At 37.0% G+C, this 13,258-nt stretch overlaps 1 protein-coding gene across 1 annotated transcript; it reads left to right on the forward strand.

Moving 5' to 3' along the window:
• The first annotated feature begins 8,502 nt into the window (after nucleotides 1-8,502).
• Nucleotides 8,503-13,081, forward strand: nkx1.2lb (NK1 transcription factor related 2-like,b). The gene is made up of 2 exons (XM_041273047.1): nucleotides 8,503-8,965; nucleotides 12,244-13,081. Exons 1-2 carry the CDS (start codon nucleotides 8,503-8,505, stop codon nucleotides 12,936-12,938), a joined length of 1,158 nt encoding a protein of 385 aa, XP_041128981.1. The 3' UTR covers nucleotides 12,939-13,081.
• Nucleotides 13,082-13,258: the final 177 nt, after the last annotated feature.

A 13,258-nucleotide genomic window follows, 5' to 3' on the forward strand; every position in this document is an offset into this window, starting at 1 on the left:
GGCCGTAGGGTGAACTATACATCAGCTGCAGTGTTGCTTACAACATCGTCTCACCCGAAAGAAGGGTGACTGTTTGTAGTCAAAAAGCCTTTTTCTACACAATCATTGTCCCCAATTACTACAAAAAAGGATGACAAGGAGGTTAGGTGACTTGCTCAGGGTCACACAGTGAGTCAGTGAGTGAGCTGGGATTCAAACCAGGGACCTCCTACTTACAAGTCCTGTTCTTTAATCAGTGGACCACACAGCCTGTTATAAAAGAATAAAATACCCCTCACCATCACGGACCCCAAAGCATGACCCTAGATGGAGCTTCACTAAGCAATAATGCGATGTTGTAAACCTGCACCTCTGCTGGCCCCGCCTTCACCTTTCTATTACTATAGAGTTGAAAGGTCAACACATCATGTGATTTCTTGGGAACCAGAAAGTATTCAAAAGGAGCCAACAACAAGGATGATAAAAATCAAAGTTTAAAAAACGTTTATGCTTCATTCTCATGAGAGAAAAGGCAATTGAGGTATTCTGTAGGTGGCAATTCCCCCTGGGTTAGAACTAATGCAATATCCAAGGCCAGTATCGTTATAGGAGGCTTGCTTCAGATGAGACATGCAACCAAAGACTATAGGCATTGAATAGCCAACTTCTCTATTCTAAAGAAAAGTGGGTGTTGAACCAGACTGAAATCCCAAACTGATGAAACAACTCTCCCCTAGCTAATTTCCCATTACCTCAATGAATTAGTCATTTAAGTTCAGTTTCCACAACCCTCATAAACAGAGAAAGCGCATAAGGCATTGCTGCTCAATGAACCTATCCTATAAGAAATATGTGTTTTTATTGTCTTTTACTTGTTAAAGAAATCAAATGAATCCATGGGGGAAAAGAACTACCTACTAGTTCACAGTGTATAGTCAACACTGAGACAGCCCCCGTCCCTCCCCCTCTCCCATCCAATCACGGTGGATTTACAACCTCTGAGATTTATTTATTAATTAAACTGATAAAACACAAGATTTCTATGCATTTAAACTACTTCAGTCTTGGCATATTACACAATTTAAGACTCCAACCACAAGTGCTAGGGCAGATACCAAAACAGCGTGCATTAATCCACTCAGTCTGTGATCAGAGAGATGGTTGGGATGCTGATCGGGCACTGCAGGTAACAGATGCACCTTGTCATTGCAGTGGTGCACGCCGCTGCAGCGTCCCATTGCCGCCTGATACCTATCTTGCGGGCAACATGGAAGTTGATATTGGGCTAGAGGCTGAATCTTAGGTTGTAGTAAGGACCTACAATAATAAATAATACTTTTATAAACAGGTTGGTTGTTGTAATAAAAATTAACTGCAACCTGTAACAGATATTGTTACTTGGGCTTGTTGCACTGTGTGTGGCCCAGTAAAATATTTGATTTACAGTACTGTGCTCTCTTTGTTCCCAATTCAGCATTCCTAGGTTTTACTCCTGTCAACTTTTAGGAATCGCCAAAAAACTGAAACATCAACTCTTTCAAAAGAGCCTGTGTTTTAGGTTTTGTAAACTCTAGACAAACTCTAGCTGCCAAGCAGCACCACCACATACTTTTCAGTGGGTTTCTTTCTCTTGGGTAGAACTGTTCGGCTCAGTTGTAGAAGCGAATTGCATTTCTGTAGGCCATTACATTTCGGGTTTATTTACAGCAACATATACAGGCAATAGAACTACAGCTCCTGAAAATCCTTCGAGTCAATCCATTGCTAAAATAGTCAGTCACAGTATTTACTATGACCACAGTAATTCAACCCAATATTTACAGTACAGAAGTGGTGAGTTTCATTTTTCAGTCTTCACAGTATATTGTAATATTAACTGTAGTATACTGCATTCAAATTTAGTAACAACAATAAAAAAACACTGTCAAATACTTCAACCACCTTGCAGTGCAAACAGCAAATAAATGAGGTACAGCAATGTAATGCATTTAACAGCTAATTACACCTATATGTTATATAAATGCTCTATAAGCTTTTTACCTGGTGTGTGCTTTTGTACGTGTTAATTACAAATTGTTTTCTTAATTGTATAACTCCCCTCTAAAGGTACAACATTATAGAGAAGCCCTATTTCCATGTGGGTCCACAGGGACAGTATTAGAGCTCTTGAGCTGGTGTCCTCTTCAGAGGAAACACGTCCCTTGGTTTGACTGGAAAGGGTTTTTTAGCCTGGAAGATATTTCCTGACCCGCTTCCTCAGGTCTCTGCCGTGCTGTCCCGAGTTGGTGGATCTGTTCCTTCTGTTTCATGCAGACCTCCCATTTCGTGTAGGCTTGGGATCTCTTGATCTCAGTGATGATAAAAATGATGAGTGTTTGTTGTGAATGCAAATGGTACAGAGGCAGCACAATGTTGCCATTAAACACAGACACATTGGGCTTAATCAGACAACATAGTGTGGAGTTTAATATGTATTGCAAAGTATAATTCCCTACTTCTGCATTATGGTATCAATATGATCTAGTGGCAAAAGGCTGAGCCTATAACATTAAATCCTGTTAGGATACTGTCTGCTTAGTGGTACAATCAGATCTTAATAAACCTGGTTTGACAAGGTGAGCTCAAATAAATGTATAAATCTGTGAAATATATCTATGCTTTAAATTACACGAGCCAGTAGGCCAGACTGGTATCCCATGTTCCTTTTTGTGACATTGGTTGACCTTTAAGCTTCTAGAACTGTCATACCCGCTTTAACCCTTAGGGGTCCATTTATTCAGCGCTTGTCAGGCACGTCAGGTCCAATTTATTTTCACACGCATTGTTTATTTTACATACGCTGTTTATTTTATTTTATTTTTTTTCAGTGTAAAACAGGTTTAAAAGACCCTGCATAGCAAAATGACATCTGTACTGCATCTCCAGCCAAGCCCCACCCCTTGTTCATTGTATTTTTCACGTGCCTCTTTATAGACATGCATACTGATAAATACTCTCCTGCCAGAATTTCAAAAATTCTGTGGATGAAGAATCTGTATTATTAAGCTAGCTGTTATATACAAAACATACTATACAAATGGTAAAATAAAGTTTTAAATTAGAAAAAACACTCTCCTGTATAACCTCTCTCTCTCTCTCTCTCTCTCTCTCTCTCTCTCTCTCTCTCTCTCTCTCTCTCTCTCTCTCTCTCTCTCTCTCTCGTTGTATATTTGTTCCTTCACGGCTCCTCGTCCTTAGATTAGATTTCTCCTTTCTCATTACCAGCCTTAATAGACCCTTCAGCCCTCATTCCAGCCCCAGATACTATCTGCCCCGTATAATTAATTAATTATAGCCCAAATATTATAGATTATTAAAAATAGCATAACTAATAGTGTAATATCTCAAGCTGTCGAGTTTAATAGTCAACATTGTCTTGGTCGGTCTTATCAGCCGGGGACACCCGGTGAGAATATTGATTTCTGGTAATTTTAAACATCATCTGCCATCATGATGGGGAATTGTCAGATTTTTACCCGAGTCAGAGCTCATTTGAAATCGTTAAAAGAGCGGCGCTGCTTTCAATCATAGTTGAGATTTCCGTTTCCCCCCCTCTGACACTGCATTACATTTCAACGACAGTACAGAAAACGCGGCTCAGTCTAACAATGCCATCTCTTATTTTTTTCGCTGTTTATTTTTAGTCTGTCGTATTGAGATTTGAGGAGATATTTAAACTACCAACAATTTTCCAGTTGCGGTTTCGCACGTTTATTATTAATAATAATAATAATAATAATAATAATAATAATAATAATAATAATAATAATAATAATAATAATAGGTGGGCTATAAATAGTCATTAACAAAGTTTAAATTGTAGAGCTCTGGGGAACTAGTAATGTAGCCTTTTTTCTGATACCTTATGAACACATTATAAGAAACCTGCCATGGTAATGAACCTCACAGACAGCTCAGTGAAACCTGGCAAATTGAAAAACATAATTGTGGTTTATTCCTCTCTGTGCTAGTTGAAAACACTTTAGCCTTGCGTTCTGTGAGTGGTTTGATGTTCACAGAAATGTGCTTGTAATAAGTAAGAGTAGGTGTTTTGAGGACGACAGTTCTCAATGTTCTGCCCACGTTTAGCATGCAACGGTATACATGTTTCATTTATTTATTTATTTTAAATCTTGCAATTACAACATCATATCAAAACTACTTGAAATGGATTCAGACTTCGCTCGGCTTTGCAGGCTTACAGGAAAATGTAGTGTTGTCAAATGTTGCACGATCTATAAGTAAGCTACTGTAAGAAGTCCAGAATGTGGCTTTTTTGAACATGAAGCACTTGTCTCTGTAATAGTCGAGCGAATAACTAGTACCTGCCGCTATACTTGATATAAGTCGTATATTTGCATATATTTTTATATATATTATATAGGTATTAATATATATATATATAGTAGAGAATTATATATATATATTATATATATATTATGCACGTCTTTGCTGTACTTCTGCTGAGGAATTGAAAAAAAAAATTGATAGATCATCCGAGTATTTCCTTAGAGCGATGTTTAAACTTCTAATTATGATTCATGCGTGTGATCGTATTAATTTAATAATCAAATGGTTGCAGAGAGCATTAACCTCAATTAAGCTCATTACTGACAGAACCTGGCTCCATGGGTGTTTAAATCTTCAGTCGTAAGTACCTGACACTATTGATGGCGAACGATCCCCTAAATAATCTTTCTGAAATAAGACATATTCTGCCATGAAGTCAGGTATACCCTTTTTCCAATGCAATCTTAAGTGGGTTGGGTCATATTATCTTTATTAAAAGATGCCGTCGCTTATGGAGTTGTAAGATTAAAGTCGAGCAATATTTAACCATTTATTCTTCCTTTTGAAGGCTGCCAGCAGCGTCCCTTTTCTTGGTAATAGGCTCAGATTGTTTTTAAACGTAGCCTACTGAACTTGACATTCCGTTTACATTGTGTACTTTCAAAAAAATAGCTTCATGGGAAAAAAGTTGTCAACATGTTTTTTAAAGTAATGTAACTTCAGATTTTCCAAAATTATCACCACCGTAGGTCATGTTTACAGTTCTAGCATAATAAGTTTAGATAACATTTACATGATATCCTGCATTTGCTCATTTTTAATAATAATAATAATAATAATAATAATAATAATAATAATAATAATAATAATAATAATAATAATGTTCCGACTAAATGTATCTACTATTCAGTTTTCTTCAAAAGGAAATAAATCAACAGGAAGAACAACTTTTGAAAGAATGCTAATAGGCTGTACATAAGCTGAGCATTAGCATTTATCCAGATAAGTGTTTTTCTATAGCCTGTAATACACTTTCAAAGCAGGCATTATTTTGCACGAGTCAGAGGAAGTACCAAACATATCTTCTATCAACCTAATATTCAGATCTTGATCAATTACCATAGTTTTCCGTTCATCATAAACTAGAAAAAAGCATTTATTTTTAACAAAATGTTTGGAGTTCATTTGATATTGACAAGTTATTTGAATTTGAAAATATTATTTAAATAAAACGGAACTGATACATGTCCGAGGTAGCGTGAGCCTTTAAACAAACAGGTTTGACTGTTTTAATTCGGTGCAGCAGTGGAGGGGTGCTGTCAGTGATATGTTAGACGGGTAGGGGCTAGCTGATTGTACTTGCAGGAAATGACAGAGTGGTCAGTCCCCACTTTAAAGTTTAGTGGCAGTGACAGAACTGAGTGGCTTTAAGAGGAAAAAAAATATTCTTATGAACTATTTTATTTACACGCAACCGACCATCTTATTTGTACACTACCAAGTACTTTGTAACGGACACGGGTTACTGGATGTGGTTTTAAACCAAACAGCTGTGGGATTGTTATGAACCTGCCAGGCTTCCTTCACTTTTTAGACGACGCTTTGCTAGTCGAAGTCGTATAAAACATTGCCAAGTAAAATATAATAATGTCCCTCCTGTATCAAATTACCCACAAACATACGAAGTCTACTTTTTGTTTTTAACTAATTAAGCTTTCTGTTATTAACGCGTTGGTGCGTCTTTGTTCGATTTTAAGCGCAGGTGGTGTTGAACCGTATAAACCGAGAAAAGCGGTTCGGGTGTTTGTGTTTTACTCGCTCGTTATGTTATTAAGATATTCTTTTAAACAAAACTGACTCGTGAGAAAGAGAGAGTCGGTCATCTGCTCTGGGTGAAAATGATAATCCTGACATGTCAGGACTCATCCGCGTGCCCCGGTGATCAGGTCAAGCGCTCCAGTTGTAACTAACTAGTGCTGGCAGACGAGTTGAGATGTCCACAGAGGAGCGCATTACGACCAATCAATTGCGATTAGGACAACTGGAACATCTCTATGAACATCTCTCTGACTAGAGGTCGTTCCCCCTTTAATGTCAATTTTAGAAATTTTCGATTAGTGTTTTTTTTTTTTTTTTTTTTTTTTTTTTTTTTTTTTTAATGAAGATGGGTTCATGTGAGACTAATTTTCCCTTGAAATAAAATTGCATACGTGACAATGTTAGTAACCAATTAAAGTGAAATTACACTGTAAGTATAACGGAGATATATATGAATGCGCTAAGATGTTATAAATCACATCGTATACAAAGTTAATGTTTCTTAATAATTCGGTGTGAAAAATAACACACAATAAAGACCTGAGTTCTTATAACAGCTTATGCGTTTTTAAATTATGAAAATAACTATTAAGTATAGATGCAAATATGGAACCTTCTTGTTCATTCCGAGTTAAACACTTTTATAAATTAAAAACGTGTGTCGTTTTATACCACAGTAAACAGTGAAAAACAACTATACAAGGGGTACTTTGAATTAGTGTACACAAAAATATATGCAAATTAATATAAAATACTGACAAACCATTGTGAAAACGTGCATAAATTAAATTGTCGACTTAATTCCCCGTACATAGACAACAACATCCGCTTGTGCGTAATTATACCCGTGTTTGATTATCCACGATGCAAAAACGTTCAAATTAATTCATAAAGGCAAGCCGATTACAGTCGTTGTGAGAAAGGACACTGGAGGGATTCCTGATTCAAATCTAATAGCTATTGCATTACAGAGTGTGGGCTGCTGCCGCCGCTGCATGTCTTTGATTGCAAGGCTGCTGACCAACTCCCCAGAGTTCGACCCTCATGATAGCGGATCATGTTCACCCCAACCAAATTTACACATGATTGTTTTACCCATTTTTTTTATCCCCCCCCTCCAACTTTTAATTTCTGCTTTCCAAAGGATCACTGCCCGCGGTAATTGCAAAGGGTCTGTCCTTGTATGTGTCACAAGGCTCTCAGAGAAAAAAAAAAAAAAAAAAAGTCTAATTTTCCTGGTGTGCTTCCAATTTTACTTTTTGGCAGATAATTCACGGGCGCAGAGAGCTACACAGAAAGTGTGCAAAAATATATAGAAACAGACCGATATAAAAATGCAAGCAAAAAAAAAAACTAGAATATGCGTGATCCAAATGTGATTAATATTGTAATTGCTTTTCCAGAATAAAATACCTTCTTAACTAATAAATCAATATTTCACTGAAAATGAGGGCTATGCTGTATTTCTTACACCATTCTTTGAATACACTATTTTTTGTGTTAAATCAGCATGCTGGCGAAAGCGTTCAAATTGCTGGTGTAAACAGAGTATCTTCATCTGTTGTTTTGTTGTTGTTTTAATATCATCAATACATGTTTTACATAACTGTATTACATTATGTTCGTTGCAGAGGATACTTTTTACAGTGGTGGTTTAAAAATATGCATTTGCATGGTTTCTGAAAGAATATCGGTACACATATATGCAGGAAATAACTTGTTATTTTTATTATTTTATCACAAATACAAAGCTAAGAGGCAAAAGTATGGCACGCATTGATCCTGTGATTACTTCAATAAACCATTATCATTATCATACTATCCCTACCGGCCCGCCCCCTGGAAGAATAAAAGTAGGCCATTTAGATGCTTTCCAGTTGAGTGGAGGGTCGCTGAAACAGAGCTGACAGCCAAGTATATCACAAGCAACATCATCCTTCACTCTCTTCTCTCTCCACCTGCACTCTCTCTCTCTCTTGCTCTCGGTTGGGGATTACAGGCTATTAAGGGCACAGAATTAATTTGTAGCCAATTACAATCCACAGCTGAATATGAACGCATAAACAAGGTGCAGCCCGGCGCGTGCAAAAGGAGGGGGGGGGGGACTTAAACGGCGGAGGGTCCTCAGGGGATGGTCAAAGAACCAAAAAGGGAGTAGAGCGGTGGAGAGCATCATCCTATAGTGGACCACTACCTTCTGACTTGATTCGGGAACTCTGATGCAAGGACAGACGGGCTGTTTCGTGGGGCTCTTAGGAAAAAGGCTGCAGTTGAAGAAATCAACAACAGCAACAACTTCGCAAGCGTCCTCACACAAGGGGGGTAGGGGTTTGGTGCGGTTGAAAGAGACATTGCTTCTGTTACTGTTTGGGAGCCATGAACGTGAGCAGAGACACGGTTCAGGTGAGTGACCTCTCTTCTCCAGCTCCGGCGGTGGCCGTAGCCGCTTCAGAAGGGTTGCCCTGCAACATTCACGCCGAAAGCATGGACAGTCACGGGGAACAGAGACTTTCAGGCAACGAGCTGTCGGTTTACTCATGCCCTGCCAACAGAGACAGACAGCAAGGGGACAATCAGGGCAACTCGCCGGGACATGAGGTGGCCGTGGTGGTGCCACCAACTGTGCACAGGACCACCTCGTTTTCAGTACTGGACATTTTGGACCCTAACAAATTTATCAGTAAAAAGCGCCACAGTTCCAGTATTCCTTACAGAGACAACAACAATTTTCTACTGGGAGCCGAGAACAGAGGTGCCGAAGACTCAGCTCTAGAAATTGCAGATCAGAAAGTTCTCTCTGATGATTATGACTCGTGCAAAAAGTCAACAGATTTAATCAGTAAGTATAGCCTGGATCTCTTATAGTTGTTGTTGTTTTTTTTTTTTTTAATATGAGTTTTTATTAGGCCGATATAGGTTTCTTTTTTTTTTTTTTAGTTTTCAAAGCTCAGCAATGCGAATGAATGTTTATAGCTCTGTATATTAAAAGTATAGCCTACTGTTTCAATAGTTGTTGTATACATCTGCCGTAATGGTTTCCAGACAAGAACAATCCTGGTTTTTCTTATGCATTTAGTAGTAATTTTCATCCTTGCCTGGAGTATGCATGGCTACTATTAAGTAATAAGAAGTGTTAGACAGATGGAAAAAATGTTTTATACAAAGACTGCATTACTAGTTACCAAATAATAATAAAAAAATATCCCACTATTTAGACAAAATAAGTAATATTTGGAAACTTTTATAAAGAATGAGATAAAGGCCAAATAACATGGCCTTACGTGGAATTGTGGAAATTATTTAAAAGTAAAGGCTTACTTGTAAATGTATTGTAATAATCTGAATATAATATAAGAGTATTATATAAAAATGTTGCATAGATAGATAGATAGACAGATAGATAGGATAGAGACGAGTGTGTTTTGTTTTATATACCTTTATAGACAAAAGAAAGCAAACACATTCACCGCCAAATAAATGCTGTGAAGCACTCCGCCAGAGATAACTGTTAGTCGAGAATAGAAGCAGCTTTAAACGGGTTTATTATTATAGGTTTCTAAGCTCACAATCTTCCGACACATCTCTCAGCCATAGCCTGCTCTTCTGTGCTCTGGGCGACACATTCAATTTTCTTCCTCTTCCTTGGCTTTTTTTTAGGACAAATCAGACTAATTGTGACAAAACGCTGGTTATCTCTAGAAAAACAATTACATTCCTTCGATTACATTTAAGGTAAAATGTGCTCAGCAGCGGTAAAGAGGCAGCATAATGAAGAAAATCACCCCAGAGTGGCGTGATGACTGGACTGGTCGATATCCTATTATCGAATTGTGCATATCTCTTTCAGGCAGCTTGCGAACTCCCCTCCAACATCTAAATTATAGGGTCAAAATTCAGATAATTACTCGATTAAAACCTATTACACCTATTAAGAGGTGTTATTGATCGAGGATTGCCTTCGACCTAAAGAACCAGATTGCTTTTATTTTCATCAAATATAATAAGGTTCTCACTGCTAATCCCATACCACGATACCGATGAGTAAACACTGTGTTATAATTCAAAACTGTAAATACTGTCATGCTGATATATTGCATATATGTATTATATATAAAGTAGACACAGCATATTCGGCTTTATATGGAAAAGGCTGTAGCCTATATGGCAATGACTTGACAGCTACATTAATAATATTAATTATTAAAGGTAGGGTCAGTAGAAAACATTATTTGTTGTCATTGAGTTTATCACTGCCGGAAAAGCGTATTTGAAAGTGATGATATACAAGAACATTTAAGTTGAACCGGTGTACTACGCTTAGAACACTCATGCAAAGAAAACCCCACTCAGGTCACATTAATAACACTCTACTTCTACGTTCAAAACACCACACTACGTACTTTCAAAATACTCTCACGCTCAAAACACTCTACACATTACCTTCAAGGCATTTGTTACTTTCAAAACACTCTTACGCGCATAATTTACAGTACATTAAGTTCAAAGCATTTACGTAGATGATTACAGTTATTGTATAACATTTGTATTTATCCCCAAAAGTTTTTCAGCTAAAGCTAACTGGATTAATCAACATAACAATTCACTAATTGTAACTGTTCTCATTTAGCAAATGTAAAATAGCTGTACTTGGCGCTGCATTTTTTAAATTATTATTCCATTTTTTTTTTTTTAATGTTCAAAATGTATACAGAGGCTATGTTATAAAAAGTAACTTCTATAACTTTTGGGGGTGTTTTGCAAGATTGTTGTTGTTCAAAATTGTAAGATATTAATAATATAAAGATCTAAAGTTATTTTTAAAAACTGGTTGGTACAAGGTGTTACACATTTATATCATAACTATATAGTCTATTATATTATGGTTAATTTATAATTTCAATTTTTGCAATGTTTTAACATAATAATAATAATAATAATAATAATAATAATAATAATAATAATAATAATAATAATAATAAGAAGAAGAAGAAGAAGAAGAAGAAGAAGAAGAAGAAGAAGAAGAAGAAGAAGAAGAAGAAGAAGAATCATTTAGTAAATCTACAACGCGTTACATGCTAAATTATCTTTTCTGTTGCTATAGGCTGTGCTGTGATTAAATATAAATTAAATGATCGTTAATGAGTCTGTGGATTAGACAAACACGTATTGTATTTTCTTCCAATCAATATAACTACTTAGTACAGCGTTGTATTTATTATAAATTAGGTATTAAATTAGAAAACGACTTTCAAACGTATACTGTAAATTGAAAGGTAACTACAGGACCGATACACTTCCCAACGGGAATAAGCATGGGTTGTGTTAAAAAAACAAAAAACAAAACAAAAAAAAAAAAACAGATTCATCTACAGTTGCGTGTTACATTTTCATTGTTTCATTGCAAAATACATTTTTATTTGTTATTTGTTATTGAAACCGTTGTAATTTATACAGAAACGTTTATTGACGAGTTTACACAGGCGCATTTAATAACTTATCCACGTATAAGCTCTTTTTATTGGTAGTTGATTGCAACACAGTTCACAAGTTGATGTAATTGTATTATTATTATTATTATTATTATTATTATTATTATTATTATTATTATTATTATTATTATTATTATTATTATTATTATTATTATTATTATTATTATTACTGATTTAAATATGTTATGGAAGATAGGAATATAGAAAACCTCTAACGGTTTTTACAGAATTATTTCGCTACATTATAAACTGACAAGTTAACGCAATAAATCCTGTATAATGTTCAGTACGCACTTTTAGGAGATCTATATAATACATTGTATATTCACAGCCCTATGGATGCCAAGTATAATAAAATAGCTGCACTTGGTGTTGCGTTTTTAGAAATTAGTGTTCCAGTGTCCTACCCTTGGGGCTTTGTGTCCCATGATTTTTTTATTATTATTTAAATGTTCAAAATATATACAGAGGGTTATAAAAAGTAACTTCTAGAACTTTTTGGGGGTGTTTTGCAAAATTGTTGTTGTTAGCAATACTTGTCTTAAGCGGGTGGTTTGTTTTATTTGCATGTACAATCAATCATTTTTAAAGTTTAGTAACGTATATTATTGGTGTCTCTTTTCAGAAGACGGAGTGTTGTATAAATCCGAGGAATGTGAAAATGATTTCAGCAGAGGTACGCACACTCCAGAGAGCGACACGCAGGACGAGGAGCTGTGCAGCGAGGAGAGCAGCAGCGGCCTGCAGGGTTCGGGGGACGGGGATCTAGGACACCGAGAAGAGGGCGATTCGGTGGGTCAGCAGCAACCAGGACAGAACGGCCAGAGTCAACAGGCCAAGCCCAAGAGGAAACGCACTGGTTCAGATTCCAAGTCGGGCAAACCCCGGCGGGCCCGGACAGCCTTCACCTACGAACAGCTTGTAGCTCTCGAGAATAAATTCAAGTCCACCCGCTATCTGTCAGTCTGCGAGAGACTGAATCTGGCTCTTTCACTCAGTCTGACAGAGACCCAGGTGAAAATTTGGTTCCAGAACCGCCGGACCAAGTGGAAGAAGCAAAACCCTGGCGCTGACACCAGCGCCCCGACAGGGGGAGGCGGCGGTAGCGCACCAGGGAGCGGGCTTGGTGGTGGTTTGAGTCTGAGCCCTTCTCCTCCAATGGGTGGCCAGCTCTCGATGCACACCGGTTACCCGGGTCACGCACCGGGCGGACTGGTCTGCACTGCCCAGTTGCCCTTCTTGCCAAGCCACGCAGTCCTGTCTCCGTTTGTTTTGGGATCACAAGCCTATGGGGCCCCGGCGTTTTATACTTCACACCTGTAAAGGAAGAGAAACAAACTGATAGCTAAACTGTACGCGTGCAAAAACTATCTCTTGTAACATAATTACAAAAAAAGATACCGGACTTAAAAGACTGATTTGTCTTCGTTTTATTTTTTATTTTTACAATCCCGAAATAAATTGAAATACAGGCCTACTAACTTTAAAGATTATTACATGATTTTTGCCCTGCCACAATTTACATTAAATGGAATTATTTTCAGTTCATTGCATTGTGAAATATATTTCCCATTTGGATGGTGACCATGTAATACGTGTATTTTTTAAAGATGTTTAAAAGACCATCATGGTTTAAAAAATAA

The sequence above is a fragment of the Polyodon spathula genome, chromosome 1, assembly GCF_017654505.1.
Source record: "Polyodon spathula isolate WHYD16114869_AA chromosome 1, ASM1765450v1, whole genome shotgun sequence".
In the NCBI taxonomy this organism is placed as follows: Eukaryota; Metazoa; Chordata; class Actinopteri; order Acipenseriformes; family Polyodontidae; genus Polyodon; species Polyodon spathula.

Coding starts and splice junctions, on each gene's coding strand:
- nkx1.2lb (XM_041273047.1), top strand. CDS start 8,503: ATGAACGTGAGCAGAGACACGGTTCAGGTGAGTGACCTCTCTTCTCCA. Junction 8,966..12,243: donor AAAGTCAACAGATTTAATCA/GTAAGTATAGCC, acceptor TCTTTTCAGAAG/ACGGAGTGTTGTATAAATCC.